We start from the raw sequence: 17,938 nt of genomic DNA, 5'->3' as shown, positions 1-17,938 counted from the left end.
ATTTAACTGCTTTGCCTCCCCTCCCCTTTTTCAGGAAGGCTACAAAGGGATACTCCTAGTTCAGAAAAATTGGGAGAAGGTGTAAATTCAGAGTATCGGCCCCGTGTGTCTCTCCTGACTGGCAGTTCTATACGTTGTGTCTTTGTGTAAGGGACTGTCTGCACACTGCTGTGTGTACAGACTCAGAAGCCAGACTAAACCAACCTCTTATTTTCCTACTGAGCACTCATTGCTCTGCAAGGAGCTCCCTTTTTCCTTTCATTTCACAGTAGTCACAAATTACTTGAAAATCAGAATGGCAAATCTGACTCCAGCTACAGGCTTCTGAAACAAATCCCATTATCAGCATGCGGAGTCACACCTGCACCAAAGGCACGTCTGCTTGGCCCATCTGCATGCAGCATTTCCCAAAACAAGCTATTTCTCACTGTGGTAGTGCAGGAAGATTCCTTGGAAAGCACACTGCAAGAATTTACACTACTGCTTGCTTTCTTGGGGTTATATTGAATTTCCTCAGCTTCTGACAAAAAACAATGTATTTAAATATAGAATATAATGATGTGATACATTGGACTCCCCACATTTACTCCTCAGGATCTAGTCAAAAGACTCTTACTCCCAGCAAAATGCTTTCAGCTGTCTGTGGTAGGAGAAATAAGAACCCCTAAGTGCATGATTACCACCTTCAGGTAACTATTTGTGATAGGAGCCTGTGTTGTTTTCAATTACATTTCTTTAATGAGATGCATCTTTTTGGTCCATCTATGCTGGTACAGCACTGTTTTAGAAATGATTCTCACATCTCCTTAAGTTTCTTCAGTGTATACTTCAATTCCTCAGGTGTCAGTCCTGTCAGACTAGAAAAGGAATTACATAGTAAACAAATACAATTAAATGGGCCTTCCATTTTGCCTGTGTTTGATCACCTCTCCCACGCATCAGCATTAATGCTGTTCCCTTCTAATAACTCAAGTCCTTCTCTAAACCATTTCCTCCCACTCTCCCTATGCAAGGCAATATTTCATTGCAAATAAACCTGAGCACAGCTGACTAATATTTTGTTCTACACCAGAAAGAGGTCTCACTCTCAGTCTGCAACAGCCATATACAGAAGCTTCAAAAGAATCAAGAAAAACCACAAAAATTTGGGTCATCCCCAAATATAGGAGACTACGGCATTAGACTAAAACTTGTGGATAAAAAGCCTTCACTTTTCTACCTTTTTGCCTGCACTGACATAAAGAGGCAGGTTTATACACCTGTGGTGGCTTTAACTACCATTAAAAGGAGTAGTGAAATAGGAAGACACAGTGGCAGACAAACACAGGCTGCAGAACTCTGCACTCTGGCTGCTGTCACCTTTTCTATGCCACCAGCATCTGGGCCAGCTGGATAATAACTGTGTGCACAGCTACCCATCCATCCATTCACACACAGGATTGCTTAGCTCCCCTTTTTATAGAATGGTAAAGGGTTGGAAAGGACCTTAAAGATCACCTAGTCCCAAACCCCTGCCATGAGCAGGGACAACTCCCACTAGACCAGGTTACTCAAGGCCTTACCCAACTTGGCCTTGAACACCTACAAGGATGGGGCACCCACAACCTCCCTGGGCAGCCTGTTTCAGTATCTCATCATTCTTGCAGTAAAGAATTTCTTTTTAAATTCCCTCTTCCCCTTGCACATGTTTCAAAGGATTCATGAGTGAAATAAAGGGGAGATGAAGAAAGCTGCCTTGTCCTTTTACCAATAAAAGCCAAATACTGAGACTTGTGGGCTTGTCTCACCTCCTTCTCCCTGTTGAGCAGCACCAGCTGGCTGTCTGTCAGGATGCAGTATTTCCTCTCCCATGTTGTCATCTCGGTGTAGGGGGACTGGCCGCAGGACAGTCTGTGGGTGGGTGGTCCTTTCACATCTGGCAACAGAAAACCGCGACGTTGTTAGCACGTGGCATTAACCACCTTCTTTGCTTTCACAGCTCTGCAGTGAGAGCTGAACCAAAACTGAGCTCTGTGCTTAGTGGGGCCTGTTTCAGCATTTTAAAAGGCAAAATGGGAATCCTGGGAGGCACCCATGTGCTACGAATATTTATTTACTTATGACTTAAAAATGGCAATACCAGAGATGAGTATAAATGTCTTTGTCAAAGCTGAAATATATTGGAAAGACCAAGAGCTCTTATGAAAACTTAATCTTTCTTCCACTCCCTTCTCAAAACCATGGTTCAAAGGGGTATGGCCCCGAATGTACTCTAAATCTTAATAAAGTGGATTATTTGCGACTAAGGATAGAGAGATATAGGAAGGAAGACAGAGATCAAGGAAGGCAGGCTTGAAGAAGGGAAGGAAAAATTCAAAGGGATGGGCATTTAATTGAGAAGGGCTTACTAGCACCTTTTGGTGGAAAACCTACTTGATGAAATTGTGCATTTTCATTTAGCCACCGACATTACAGCAACAAAAACTCATACTTGAAAAGAACCCCAAACAATCCCCCCAAAAACCACAGAGCCAAACCATAACCCAACAGTCCTGATCCATTGAAATTTATTTTAAAATCAAGTCTCTCATGACTGAGCTGCATATGACATTGTGCCTGTCACTACTAACAGGACTCCTTCCAACCCAACCCATTCTAGGATTCTATGATTCATCTCTTTACAAAGCTTTGATAAAGTTTTGGTTGCTTTGTAAGATTAAGTTTCATTTTTATCTCGCACTCTAGTTCTGTACAATTTGCTTGCAATAATTAAAAATCATCCATTCTCAATGTAGATGCTGTAGACACCTCAAGTCCCAGGGGTCTAAAACAGACACTGCAAAAATCAAGGCACTTCCTACAGAGGAGTCCAGGACTTTCTTTAACTGTTTCAGGAGCAAAGTGAGTGTTGAAACCCGAAATGTTTTGTAGCACTACCTGCCTTTCAGCACACCTAATAATACGCAGAGATAACTCAGCTGCTTCTCGCGGCTTCTCCCCAGCATCACCACTAGAGGCCAGCGAATCCTCAACCTCTTCCAGGGAGAGCCAGCCCAAATGCCAGCGTTAAACCTGGACTGAGGAACCCCTCCCAACTTATTTTCCTCCTTGCAGATCCTGCGCCCCCTCTTTATCAAAAGCACTGCAGCATCTTCATGCTCCCTTCCCACAACTTTGCCTCTGCATTGCAAGGGAAGTGTCAGCCTCTAGAGCCAGACCTGGCTTTCGGTGCCTTGCTCAACCTCACATTGCATTAGCATTTTTGTGATCATTCAGGAAAGTGCTACAGGCAACCTTTAAGCAAGAAAAAGGAGAGGGCTGCATGGCTCCTACTGCTCTGAATAATGAAGAAGTGCACCTTTGTGCCCTTAATGTCAGGTAAAATAATTCAGGGAAGAAGCTGAGATGCAGAATCAGGCTCCACACTGTTACTTCTCTGACACAACTCAGTTTGTGGGAGCGACAACCAATGCTGTGTGTCTCAAAATTGCCCCAAACTCTATTTAAAGTGTAAGCACAATGAAGGGGAACCACCATAAACTCTGTGAAGCAAAAGTGCATTTGTGCAAACTCCTGGAGCACAACAAACTCTGTATTAGTCCATTTTATAGACATGAACCCTCCAGGTAGATTTCTGGCATAACTGCAACTCACATTTATCATGGTGTCTAACCAAAAACCAAACCAGATGTAAAATAAAACCACTGCTGCTCCTGCTTTGACCTTGGCTTCCCAAACAGCAGCACATGAGCCCCATTCCTGTTTAGGCATGACAAACCTGACAGAGAGTAGAGGAGCGAGAAGGATGAAGCCATGAGCTCCTGGTATGAGTGTGCAACAGAAATGGGACGATGAGGTCTCTGGGGATCTGGTCTCCTGGGTAAGGAAAGCACATGATAAATCAGCAGGGGGAGAAAAGGATGAAGGCATGCATGCCCTGTCCTGCTCATGTGGGTGGGCTGGCAGGGAGAGTGCCTCCAGCTGCTGCACTGAGCAATAACCAAGGAAGCCGTATTTGGAACTGCTGGTAAACTTTCTGATGGCAAAAGAAAACCCTCCTGGGCTGTCGGCTCCAACGCAGAATCTGCAGTCACGACTTGCCCAGCCTCAAAAGATCTTTGTGTTATAATTTCTACTAACTACAGGCCTTGGCAGGATACCATCCAATTGATCCATGGGCTGCACAAAGGAATTAAAGAACAGAACGACTTCTTCCACTGCAATAACAACTCCAGGACTTAACTGAGTCATCAGGCACTGGGAGCCAGCCATGGCTCTGTTGCCAAGTGGGTTGGCTACGTCAGAACAGCTTTCCACAGGCTGCTGGCAGAGTGACACGCCATGCCGGTGTCTGGAGCTGCCAATCACCCCCAGAGAACAGCACAGTGATAATATTTTGTGTTTGTATTGGTGTCCTTTTGAATGTGAGTTGGGGCACAGCCCCATCGCCCCTGCAAGCCTGACCAAGCGCTCTCTCCTGCAAGCTGCAAACTACACAGATGCGGAACGCGCGTTCCCAGGAAACTCACGGCAACAAAGACCTCAGTGCAGCTCTGCTGCGTCAGTCCCACCTATTTAAATTATTTCTCAGCTCGCCCTCCTGCATGGCTGATATCTTTGGAGCCTCTCACAACAGCTGTGACTTCAAAATTTATTCTGAAGTATGTTACCAGTTTAGACAGAAGACTCTTTGGGACTTTGCACAGTATCACATGCACACTTGGTCGCCTCACAAACCCTGTTCTGCTTTCTGGTACTCTTCATCTTCAGTTTTCATTTTACCTCTTGGCTCCAACTTTTCAAGTGAATGTAATAAAACCCACCAACCTCTTCCACTAAAGCCCCATGAAACTAATTAAGCACCATAGTTTGAATCACTCTAGAAGTGAATTGCAAGGAGTCCATGTGTAACTAGGAACATTGAAACTTTTGGGAAAGACCGCAGGTTAGGTCTGTCCTTTCTAACTGTGGGGCTACTCTCTGTCAGCTCATACAGCAAGGCTGGAGCTTTGGAGATGAATGATCACTCACTGATGAATGCAACTTCAGACAGGAGCTAGAGAAGAGATCAGGGAGGTGCATCTGAAAGCTCTGAGTTTGCAGATGTTACAAGTGGGATGGGCTCATGCAGCCACACACCTAAATAGGCGAGTTCTGGTGACAGAGGATTTCTCTCAGGTCTGATGCAATCCCTTCATTCTGCAGCACTACAATGAGGCATTCAAGTAAGCAGATCAGCAAGTCTACACATAGGATTAAAGGTCAGGCCTTATGTGCCTTCAAATGCTAATATCAGTTAAGTAACAGCTTGGAAAAAATCCCCTTCTTGGTACATCCCTGCCGCTGCCTCCTGCCACATCCGACGTCACTGAAGACTGGAAACTGTTGTTTTTCCTCAGGGCTCTGAAATGCCACTAGCCATGTTATAAATATCCACAAAGCTCCCTTTCTTTCAGTCAGATGACAACTTGTACCTTATTATTCTTGAAGTACAGGGCTTATTTTTAAAGAAGGGGAAAAATAGAGGGGCAGTGACTCCATAATCACATATCAACAACAAGAAGTGTTGAGTGGTGCAGGGTGAGGAAACGCGGAAAGCGGCAGCCAGTGCCAAGTTAATCCCCACAGACAGGATAAGACATCTTAGGAAAACTGATAGCAGTCCAGTAGTATTTATGGAGCAGAGCAGTCCTATCAGATGGGAACATTTCTGAAAGCTTCCATTTCAAACATGCAACAATTATTTTCCTTAAAATTCCAAATGCGTTCATGAGTGGAGAATATTTTCCAAAAAGCAGGCAATGGGCAGAATCAGAAAATTATTTCCAAGAGATGGTGTTTCAGTGTCATTCAGTCCCCAACAGCTCTCCTACAACCAGAAAAGCTGCATCTTCACTCCTCAGAGCTAATGAAAGGACAGAATTACCAGAAATCAAGCCAACAAAACTACATTAAAGGCAAATTCGTGCCTTCAGTCTCTGCCAAAATGCACTCTCTACTTACCATCAATAAAAACACAGAAATAACCCTCCATCCCAGTGATGACAAGAGCACCCCTGGCATGCCTCAGAGCTCTTTTTTTCTTTTTTTGGAACAGCACTATTCCTATGGTGAAATCAAGGGCTAACTGAAGTACTTGCCAAATTTTCCTCGACTTTATTAGGGTCCGTATTCTGTTCCTAGTATTTCCAACAAGGAGCTGCCAAGCAGCTGAGTAACTAATGTGCTGGCCAAGTTTGTATGCTGGGAGGAATTTTTTTTCCCCCTGAAGAGAGATTAGTAGGAGCCCTAACACCTTTTGACAACAGGTCTGCTTGCCCAATGTCAATGTTTCCATAGTGTTTTATGTATTTGCCATAGAGACAGGATGAGAGAAAAGCGTTTTAGGTAAGTGCTGTCATCTGAGAGCTTGTCAGAGCCCCAACCTACCCAGCTGTGCATGACCACACAGTCCAGTTTGAATAGCCATCAGTTCCAGCCTTGATAAAGCAAGCTGAGCAGAAGTTGAAACAAGTCTTACTACTGACATGAAGCTTCAAAGATAAGAAAGTCCATCCACTAAACTTCCACCATCTCAAAGCTCATGAAGGAATTCAAGGGAAAGATGTGGCAGAAAGGGAAATACAGTGTCTCAACATGCTCCATTCCCTCAAATCTTGGAACAAGGCAGGATTTCTGCAAAAGAAGTCAGTAATGAGTGAAAATAAACAGCAACAGCGGCTCTGTGACACTCAACAGGGTGTGTATGTGCACTCAGTTGAGACAGCTCCTGATGCTCAGATGAAGATCTGCAGATCTGCACAGGCATTGGAGCAGTCCTGGCCCAGCTGCAAGAGGGACAATCTCTCAACATCTGCACAGGGCAGAGGATGAGAGAGGTCAGCCACTGAAGGGCTGCTAGGGAAAGCACAAGCAAGGCAACTTGTAGTTTCTCTCATGCTGATATAGAGCTTTTGTTTGCATTTCTTATTTCTCAAACCAGCTCCCAGCCATGTGCCATGGTTTCTGATCTGACCAAGATCAGAACAGTGCAGACAGACACTATCAAAAACAACTGTCCAAAGAGAAACCCATCACAATGCACAAATTCACTTGGAAGAGGAAGGGACACTCCTCCTCCAAGTTTGTACAGACAACCACCACACTGCCCCAACACAGAAAACACAGTGCTCATGACTGGTGGTATAATATTAGGAAAATTCAGCACATATTGTGTGTGGCAATGCAGAGACTCCCATGCTACAGAGAAAACATGATGCTCTCAGGGTTGATTAACTCTTCTCTGAATCACAACACACTTAGAAATATGACCAGCACACATTAGAAAAAGCACATTAATTTTGCCATTTTGTTTCAAAGCACGATGTGGGCAATGACTGCAGGTTTTCTAGGAAGCTTCTCATAGCTCCTGTGAGATCCAGCAGTGCCCACTTGCCCCTCTAAATCACTCTGTGGCATGGCTCTCATTTCAGCTAAGAGGTGCCTACATTTTCGTGGTCAGCAACAGGCCCCTGGTGAAGCAGGTGGCATTTTAAGTGTAGAAAGCATGAGCAGATCCTGTGGGATGAGAGGCACGCCATTTATGTAGGATGTTATTACAGAGATAAGTATCTGGTGTGAATTCTTCCCGCTACATGTAGCAGCCACACTCAGCAAAGCTCAGTACACATGCAAGGAGCAGCCCTCAATTCAGCTGAATCCCAGTTGCTCTCCTCCAGCAGCTGCATGCAATGATAACCAAATTCTTATATGGGAATCTAATATGCTGGGTAGGAGGGTAAAGAAGGCTTAGCCAAACCATCAGGTTTCAGAGATCTCAGAAGCTCTCATGCCAACCGCTTACAGCCAAAACACTACCTGGAAAATCCATTCTGCACAGAATAAAGTCATAAAAGGTTTAAGTAGGTGAAAACAGTATTTTAGAAGATGGCAGAAGCCATGACCAGTGCCATGACTTTCTCGGATTCCAACACATTTGGCACTGTAACACACGTTCTTCACAAGATCTTTAATTTTTCTAGTATAGGCCAATCTAACCTATTAACTTTCCACTGCTCTTTTATTGAGTGGCAGTGATCAGACACAGTCTCAAGACTGGTTTTCCACTCTCCCAGTGAAGAATGTCATGAGCCACAGAGAGAATAAAGTAAAAACTGTTCAGTCAGGTGCAGTTTTCATGCCCTATATCCTCAAAGAAAAGTGACTGTGGCAATTTTCATGCTTGTTGTGTCTGCTTCCATTTCCCTTCCATGAGTATGTCAGCTCTGGGAAAAGGAATCTCTTAAAATTTAGAGATGGGAAGTCTGAAAGTATCTGCTGTTCACTGCTTAGAGGTGAGGTTTGAAGGATTTTCAGTTCCTCAGAATGAGGACTGTGTGTCTACTCTGCCCTCAGCTAAAGGCATAGCTTTCCCCCAGGAGCTGCTGGGAAGCTTTGCTGAGATCTGTGATGGGGTGGGAGAAGGGTCACCTTGCTGCTCGGAATTTCTCACATGCAGCTGTCTCACCTTGACACCAAGGAAGAAAGATTAACCTTTCAAACTCAAAGAGTGAGAATCAACATTTTGTCCACTACCAGAGGCAGATTCTTAGATTTCTTACGGATTTTCTGCACTAAGAAAACACGTCTGAAGCAATTTTTAAGTGGGAAGGAATAAACCATCAGATGAGCGAATGCCTTAGCAGCCAAGGGCTGTCTCCTCTGCAACCAGCAGGAGACAAAATACAGAATGCTACTGTTCAACAAGCCTGGCATCTCCCAGCAGGATGGGATCTCTCGCTGACATCATTCCCACCCCTTCAGTTCCTTCCCTAGGAGAGATCTGACTTGTTTGTACAAGAGTCAGCCGGCAGCGAGCAAGGTACAGCAGCCTCGATTCCCGCAGCTGAGCTCCCAGACGGCTCTGCCAACTTCCCTTGGGCCCGAGTCAAAGCATCTGCCCTGCTCTTGCAGCGTCACCACTGTGCCTATCTCCAGCTCAGGAGTTTTCACACCAGGCCTGAGACTGCGGCAGAGATCAGCCAAGATTTCCCTCCTCGCCTCCCCGTAACTCACGCAATTCCAACCCCAAACCTTTCCCCAAGCCTGTGCTAATGCATTTGCCACCCTGGCATTTCCTAAAGGCCTCGGTGTTCCCTGGTAGCCAAGGGTTCTGCAGAAGCTCGAGAGCACAAATTCAGTTAGGCCACAACCGTGCGAGCAGTTTCGCCGAGATTTTCGTTTCAAAAGGAAAAATTATGGAGCCGTTCCAAAAAACAAACCGCAAGTCTTAAAATCTTACGACTAGTTTAGTGAGCAGATGCTGAGTGTGCCAACAATCTCAAGCTTTCCTGCAAAGTCCTAAAAAATGAGAGCTAAGGAGCTAACTGCAGAGGCAAAAATTAGCCATAAAGCTGGCCTGGCAGGGTAATTCTGACTAGAAAGCAGAAAGTTGCACCAGCTTTCTGTCACGGAGCAGCTTCTTTGAGCAAAAGGTGTGGGAGCTCTTAATAGCAGTTTAAAGCTACCAATTAGCTTGAATACTACTGAGCTCCTCTAAGCTTCTTAGTTGCCGTATAGCCGATTGCTAAATGCTAAACTTCCAAAGGGTAATTGATCCTCGCTCCCCTCCTGCGCTTTGCTCTCTGTCCCTGTCCTTGCAGTTCAGGGGACACGGAGTGAAAGATGTGTCAGGAGACATCGGCACCTTCTCAGATGGATCAGTGCCAGCACCTTCCAATCAGGCAATCACCCTGCACTTGGTGGATCATCCAGTGGAACCAGAAATCACAACCCCGTCAAGGTGGGGACCTTACCAAACACGCAGGTGCGCCCCGGGCCCGGCCCTGCCTCCCTGCGCGCCTGCGAACAAGCGGCTCATTGTGCAGCCTCCTAAATCTCATGACATCACCACAACACAAGCTGCTGTCCATGGAAAAAAAAAACCAATTTGGTTCCCAGGATAACTAAGATTTCAAATAACCCGCAGTTGCTTGAAGCCACTGCTGTGACCCTTTCTTCAATGCTTAAAGCAGGTTTCCCTTCCTTCTTATTCAGGTCTCGTTCCCTGCCCAGGACCACTCATCTTTGCTCCTGAATATTAAGTACATTTTTCTCTCACAGTTAAATTCCCACTTGGCCTACAAAACACTTTGGAATCTCAAAACAGAAATGGTTATTACAAACCTGTAGAGAGGATTATAAAAGATTACATGCCCCTATTACATAGCTGCCAAGTTCTGAGAAGGTTCTCAAGTGACACTTCTCCCCAAAGCAAGGAGTGGCCTTCGTGAGAGGTTTAGAAAGCAGAGAATGGAGAATAGCAGAAAAGTTAATTATTCGTGGGAGAAAAAAAAAGTCTGCAGCTTTTCCTCTTAATTTATGCATGGTCCTTTTCTTATCCAGCTCTGTGCCCTTCACCTTGTTCTCTCTTCTGCTCTCACCAACCCCTAATCTCCATCTCAGTCTCTTCAGCACCAGGCATCCAGAGTGGGCTGTTCCCTCTTCATTCTTTATTTTTTGCAGCAGTGCAGGAAGAGGACAAAAGAAAAAAAGTTCTGAACTTTAAAAGGACCTTGGCCCAAGGCAGCTGTGCAAAAAAAAAAAAAAAAAAAAACCCAACAAAACAATTTAAAAGCAAAAGCTGCTCAGCTCCTGCACATACTTTTGGTACACACACAAAAAAATGGACCAATGTACTCGTGGTAAAAATTAAAGATGAGTGGCACAAGCAGTGCCCAAGTTCACAGGCTGCTTTACCCCCACCCTTTGCAAGAAGGCACCAGCCAGATGACATTCATCTGTCACAGACCACTTTCAAAAGAGCAGGACCCTTCTGCTTTTTCCTGTCAAGGAGGGAGGTACGGGAAGGGCAAAGGTAGGGAAGCATTTCTGCAGAGACAAGAAAGCCACAGGAATGGAGCAGGTGATGAGATAGTGCCCACAACAAGCTCCAGATGAAAAACTGAAAACCAAACACTCTCTCTTTCAGTGCAGCCTGCACCTACACCATGCAGGCTGTGTCTTTTAGAAGCTCTCACCTTAGGTTTTCTTTCCAGAAAGCAGATATTTTCATTGTCACTGGTGTCACCCTATAAATTTCATTTCAAGGTAGGATTGCTGAACTCCCCACCTCTGAAACCCAACTCTACAGAAACACACCCTGTGTTATCTCAAACCAACCCTCCCTGCGTGTGGTGGTGCTTATGACAAAAAAGAATAAGGGAAAAATAAAGAACAATATGTAAAAAAAACCCACAAAGATCTCACATGATGCTTTAAATCCTTGCTCACCCTGCCACCACTTCACAGCCAGTGCTGCTGTACAATTTTAGCTATTTTCAGCCTGAATGTTTCTTAATGCCTGGGTTGATACACAAGCAATTAGGTGCTTCTTTTGGGTTTGGGTTTTTTCTTGCCTCAACAGACTATGTGGAAAAGGGAAAAGGGAAAAGAGGACTTGTGAGCACTGCTGATGTCTCACAGAGGGGAGTTTATTTCCCTTGTCAAAAGGAGAGTTCACAGGACACTAAAATCTGCTGCAATAATGTGCATGTTTTTGCATATTAACCAGGTCATTCAGACACACAGGCTAAAGTTAGCTTTTGTATTTTAACCACTTAAAACAAATGACTTACTAAGGAGCCCCTCAAGGGGTTCAAATATAATGTACAAGATACCCTGCAGTACTCCCCCTGCTATTTAGACAGAGCCACTCTGCTTCCTTCTGGCATCTTCAAAATGTTTTCAGAAGAACCCGGAACCGCCAGGTTATTACACACAAATTTGTTATTTTGACCTACTTAAAAGCAAAAGCACCAGAACACTCCTCCTTTTCCTGGAGAAAATTCCATTTTCCTCGGTAACATCTGAAAAGTCTTCATGCACCTCAGTAAATCAACATTAGATGGGACTTTTTTTCATCATTTAATGATAATGACACAAAACTTTAGAGGAAGGAGATTGGATCTTATAAAAGTGCAATGGGGATCCTGAGCCATATTTAGATTTATGCAAAGAGATGTCTTGTGGCAAATAACCTAAATCCCACATTTAATGCAGCATGACAATGACCTGTAGTGCCTCTTTCATCAGCTCTACCCTTTAACCTTCAGCTAAAGGTTATGTGAGGCTGGTTTCCCTGTGTAATTTAACCCAGCTATTGCACCTGGTTTAGGGAGGGAAGCTGGCTTGGGGAGAAAAATCCCCTTTGGTTTAGCATGAGGACGTCACCAGCAAGACGGTCAAAGCAGGACACGGAGCTGAAAGCTGGCATCAAGGCTCAGCAGCCTCCTGACTCACAGTGCTTGGCTGGCCTCATTAACACAGAGGATTGGCAAATCCAGCTTCGTTTTGTTACAAAATTTCAGAATATAGCGGGTGATTTCTTTCTTCTTGCCTACTCTGCATGATATCATCCAGAGAAGCTGTGTGGAAGTTTTGTGTGTTGGAGCAATCCAGTCCACAGGAAGATGTCCTTGCCCACAGCAGAGGGTTGGAACTGGAGGATCTTTAAGACCCCATCAACCCCAACCACTTTAGGATTCTGAGTTGTGGGAAACGAGCTGTGAAAGGAAGAGGCAACAGGGGAAGAAGTAACAGTGCCAGGCAGGGAATTGCAAGTGCAGAGCTAACCCAGTGCCAGGGAAAGGATGTTTCCTGCAGGCCAGCTTGGTCTGGACATTCTTGCCCTGCTGAGCTCAAGGCTCCTGAGGTCCCACCTGAACAGGCAGAGCAGGTTCCCATGGCTTTTGGCAAACCCAAGCAGTGTGATTAATGGATCCTTTGAGGATGGGCTGGCTAATTAAAAGGATCTGGAGGTAAGGTGCAGTATTTCAGGTATTCTTCAGCTGTTTTTTCCCTCTGCTTAATGTTTCCTTCTCTTTCCAGTAGCTCAGGCTGTGATGAATAAAGGCCACATCCTCGCCCCAAACACTCACTACCCTTGAGCCTTCACCTTCTCACTTTCTCCCTCCTTACTCCTGCTCTGTTCCCCAAACTTGTAAAATACAAACCTCATGAAGGCCAAATCTGTTGTTCTTCACAACGCTGCTTTTTAGTTGATTTGTATTTTCAAGCTAGATTTTTATACCAAAAAATTTGTATTTTAAATTACATTTTAATTTGTATTTACATCTAATGCCTAAGCACAAACATGCACTTGTTCCCAAATGTCCTCCCTTCTGTATGCTTTGCAAACTGACAGCACAAAACTCCCAGGGCAAATCCAAACCCCCTTCTATCCAAAGGGTAAAGCCACAGGTACTCCTCTCCAAAATCCTAGAAGGAGAACACTTGAACTCAGCAAGGATAAATAATAACCAGTGGAGAGAAAATGTCTGTCCTACAGCAATGCTAAACAGAAATTTATAGGTCACAACCTTGCAGAAACAGGCCTGGTAATATCTAATTAGCAGTCCTGCTGAGCAATTGCATCTCATAACAGTAAACCAAACCAGACTAGGGGAAAGGGAGAGGGGAATTTTTATAGAAACACGATAATTATAATATTTTGAAGAGATTTGCTTTATGTTGCTGTTTTGTGAGGATCCCCTCCCCAGCAGGAATAATCAACCCACCCAAGTGATTTGATGAATTATTACTGAAGTACATTTCACTCCTATTGGGAAACAATTTAGAAGGGCAGCACAGACTTTTATTAATTATTTTATTTTTAAATTGAAATGCTAAGAATCCTGTTTGCTGCCAGAAGATGGGTGGGGAAGCCAAGGAAAGTTCACATACCCAAGAGACTATTAACTAGAACCAACTTGGACAATGCATTTGAGAAGCATTTCCTTCCAGCTACTGTAGAGAGCTGTCCTTAACATGCCTTTACTTAAGCAGCCAATTTTCCACCACTGAGTACAATGAGATTTCAAAACACACAAGAAATCAGAGTATAAACAGACACAAACATCCCACTTAGTGACATAACAAAAGAAAATACAGGGCAAAAAGCATGAGCCTCTCTATTTTCTGCCCTTCATAAAACACCTTGGCATTTTACACATATTCTGCTCCTCCCTTCCCTTTTTTTTTTTATTTTTTTAATGACAGTATTATCACAAAATACCTGGCTTGGCTGCCTAAGCAATGGTGTTCCTGAATAAAAAATTATTTCTGGGGGTTGAGGGATAAATCTAAGCCAATGTGGAACTGGAGAAATGGAGTTCCAGAGGAAACAAGCAGCTGACAAAGCAGGAATGAGGCAGCAGGGACAGCAGGAAGGAGTGGTGAACTGGGCAGAGCTGGTCCCTGCCAGCAGCACAAAGCAAGAACGTTTAAAATACGTATGAAGATCATGTCACAGACAGCAGGAATGACAAACAGATGAGAGGCAGCACCAAAGAGTGAAAGACCAAGGAACAACTCCCTTTTTTCAAGAGTTTTAGTTTGCCAAAGACAGATGGTGCTGCTTCCACATGGTTAGAGCTGGATGGTACCCTACCCCCCAACCCCCGACGGATGTCAAGCTTATTTTTGTAAATCTCTGGTGATAAAAACCATCCATGGCATCTTGTTCATTTCCTCCTCACTACTTAGTTTGCCAAAAACTTTAAGCTCTGCTTTCCTTGCCACATCTACAGACCAGTATTATTTGTCCTGCTGTCAGTGATTAATGATGATTCTGTACATCCCTTGTCTTTGCAAAAGCCTTTTTTAACGAGAGCACAAGAACTGAAAATGGATCTCAGTACCTGGGACCACTTTTGGTAGCCCTGAAGCAATCAGACACGATGATGAAAAGAAAAAGCAAATCTATTTTTTCCCCCCTCCCCAAACTCTCATGTGATTAAAATCCATTAAAATGCAAACAGTCATGAATTTTATTTTATCCATCAGTGACCACACTTCACTGTCCCTGGGCTATGGCTGTCTCTTTGTGAATTCTCTGCACGTAAGAGCAGCCAAGCTCTAGGTTTAGGAGCAATCAATCTAGCAAACCTCACTAAATATATATGTGTGTGTATGTTTTATAATGATTTCCATTTTTCACGTTGATTTACATTGATCATTGGAAAGTACATTCAGCTTCATGTTTGCTTAGCTCTGAATAAACAAAGTGAAGGCTGTTGGGTATCCAAAGACAAATGAGACATTACAGATGTAGACAAAATCTATCATCACCCTGAAAGCATTTCTCTTTGAAATTATATAGCCATGCAGAAGTTATTCAGAGTGGAGATTGCTGTATGTGTTTTTAATTCAGGCTGTTGGGGGCAGGGAGGGAGTCTGATGAGCCTCTACGCTGTCACTTTTTTCATTCTGTGTACCTGGTAATTCAGAAATGTCTGACTCTCTAAGGATGTTTTTCCTTTCCCTTGCATTCCCTAATTTCCACTTCTCAGGATGGGTCTCCTATTTGTCTCACTGCATTTATAACACACCCACCTGGATTTTTTACCATTAAAATTACAATAAGCACATCAGCATCCATTTGAACATGCAATTCCACATCAAGCACAGCCATGCAAATCCAGCACAGTCAGCTGGCTTCATACTGCACAGGAGTATTTCTTTCTCATCTGCAGACCTTGTCCCCTTTTGCAGATAAAAACCCCCTGCTTCAGGGCCGTGTTGGAAATGATAGTTTCCACAGTAACAGTGGGAAGGTGTCAGAAGTCTGGGCACATATGCTGCACAGCACAGCCAGGCTCCTGCATTTGGTGGCTGCTGGCTCTACAAGATGCTACATCTGCACCCAATAAATTGTTTTGGTTCCTGTGCAAACAGAAATTTTTCAATTAGTACGTTTGAGCCACTCATGTCTTTTGTCAAAGTAACTCAAAACTCCTGCTCTACACGTATAATTCCGCCCAGAAAAAATAACAATGCATTTTACAATTATATTTAAGGGCCTTCACTTCTGTTTATAGGCATGAAAGAAAGCTCAGAAGAAACTCCACAATGAAGAAGGGAGAATATATTTCCTGGAAAGAAGTATTCCCCTTTTAGAGTACATCCAAGCAGGAGCTAAGGAACTGTCATTATAATGAGCTCCTAGGGCAGGTTTTGTGGCAACCTCCTCCCTGCTGCTGTGGATACAGCAGCTGAAAATACCTTGTTAGCACAGCTAAAACAGAGAACACAGACTCCCATGTCTGTGTGAGGAGGGGGAACATCATTAGCAGTGCTGTCTTGGGTCTGGGCAGACCCCACAGACCTCCCAGCTCCCCAGCCCTGGCCTGTGCTCACCAGCACTCTGGTGTGTAGGAGGGCACCAGCCTGATTTTGGATTTTTCAGGATTTGTCCATGCACAGGATTTGTCTCTGCACAGCCAAGATGCAGAAAACTTTGCAGCACCTTTTCTTGACATGTGTTGGTTTGCTCTTTCCTCAGTGTTAATCACATACACTGACTTTGCTGAGGTACCAGGGTGACTGGCTCAGACATTTTCTTGAGATTATGTAGTAAAAGATACAAAAGACATAAAAGATATACAAACCTCCTGATGCCTAACCCAACAAAGGCACAGGGCCTCACCTGCTGCCCTGCCAGGGTATCCAACACCCTCCTAGATGCTCTGTGCTGTCAACCAACTCTTCTGGACAGAAAGGCTTTTACCAACACAGGTCAGCCCTAACACTGTTCTACCATAAAGAAGATAAAAAATTATCATATGACAGTGAATATGCAAGTGGGGGTGGAAGCCACAGTTGGAAATAATGAAAACCAATATCGAGACAATGATTTGCCTCTGCCACAACAGACTGAACACTTATCCCTTCCTTCCCCACTCCTTTTCAAAGCTTCAACCTAATTTCTGTAAGTCTCAGCATCATTTAAGCACTCTCAATAAAGGAATGGGCTGTCATAAAGGACATCAGTGGCTTGAACCACACTGGTTTTATCAGCTACAGGTGGGCTGACAGGAAACCTACAAATAAACCACAGTGCACCCAGAATCCTCCCCTTGCTGAGCACCACGCACTCAGCCAGCCCAGCCTGCAGAAGCAGCACCACAGTACATCAGTCATGCAAGGATTCACTGCTTCACAAAGCTGGCAGAGGAAGTGGTTACTGAGAGAGGCTATTTATACAGGACACAGCCAAAATACCCCATCAGTAATGTTAAAAAAAGCATAGTGTGAGTGGAGATAACTGAAGGCAACTGGGAGCTGTTTGGATCTGTGTGTTCACCTTCTTCCCTTCACAGGCAGTTCTCTCAGGCACTGCCTGGATCTGTGTTGCCAAAAAAGCCTCTTCTTGTGTACAAGTGCAGCCAGAGTTGATGGGAGAGAGAAAGTAGATGGAGATACAATGCAAGAGTTGAAAGTTTGGCAGATTTTTTGTAGTACTTTGTCAAAACCTGCCAAACCTGCCTGCCAAAGCATCTGTGTCACTAAATGACTGTTAGAAGAAAATTGCCTTTAAGAGTATCTACATCAAAAGGGCTAGTATTTTTTTCTGTGAAAATGGGTTGTAAATTCATAGGTGTAAGTGGAAGAAAATTTACAGCAACTCATCTTAGGATGAGTGAGATCTATCTGAAACTCTGACCATACCATCATCCCAGAAATATCTGATAGTCTCAGAGTTTACTTGGGAGCAGTCAGAATATGGGATACAGGAAAGCTCTTCAATACCTGTAAGACATGCAAAAGCAGCTGAAGTCAGACATAAAATGAGTAAGCAGATCTGCTTACAACTTGCCATTGGACATGGCAGGATACTTTCTTGCACTTTTTAGAAAGAGGGATTTGTCTGTGGCAAGGTAGGGCAAAAAGAATCAGGGATCTTTGCACAATTAACGAATCTTGAGAACTAAAATTCAACCCTCAAAAAGCCATATAATTCTGATCCCCTAAGTCTCAAACCTATAGACAGCACCCATGGGGATGTGAGATGACAGCTGACACAAATAAATGCATTTGACTGCAGAAGTGGGTTTGCTCACTCCTGCTCTCACACTTTGCTGTAACTCATCTGGCTCCTCTCTGCAGCAGTTTTCAGGCAAGTGTTTTTTCATAGAATCAT

At 44.1% G+C, this 17,938-nt stretch overlaps 1 protein-coding gene across 9 annotated transcripts in view; it reads right to left on the bottom strand.

Annotated features, from left to right (window-relative positions):
• RASAL2 (RAS protein activator like 2) overlaps positions 1-17,938 on the bottom strand; it is a 160,728-nt gene that overhangs the window by 77,824 nt on the left and 64,966 nt on the right. For all 9 annotated transcript variants that reach the window (XM_058842375.1, XM_058842376.1, XM_058842377.1 and 6 more), the window contains one exon: positions 1,788-1,915. In XM_058842375.1, coding sequence (XP_058698358.1) covers positions 1,788-1,915 — 128 coding nt within the window. The remainder of the gene's footprint in view (positions 1-1,787; positions 1,916-17,938) is intronic.

The sequence above is a fragment of the Poecile atricapillus genome, chromosome 7 (assembly GCF_030490865.1).
Source record: "Poecile atricapillus isolate bPoeAtr1 chromosome 7, bPoeAtr1.hap1, whole genome shotgun sequence".
NCBI classification, from domain to species: Eukaryota; Metazoa; Chordata; class Aves; order Passeriformes; family Paridae; genus Poecile; species Poecile atricapillus.
The sequence above is the reverse complement of the archived record's forward strand: the minus strand, read 5'-3'. Positions and strand labels throughout refer to the sequence as shown.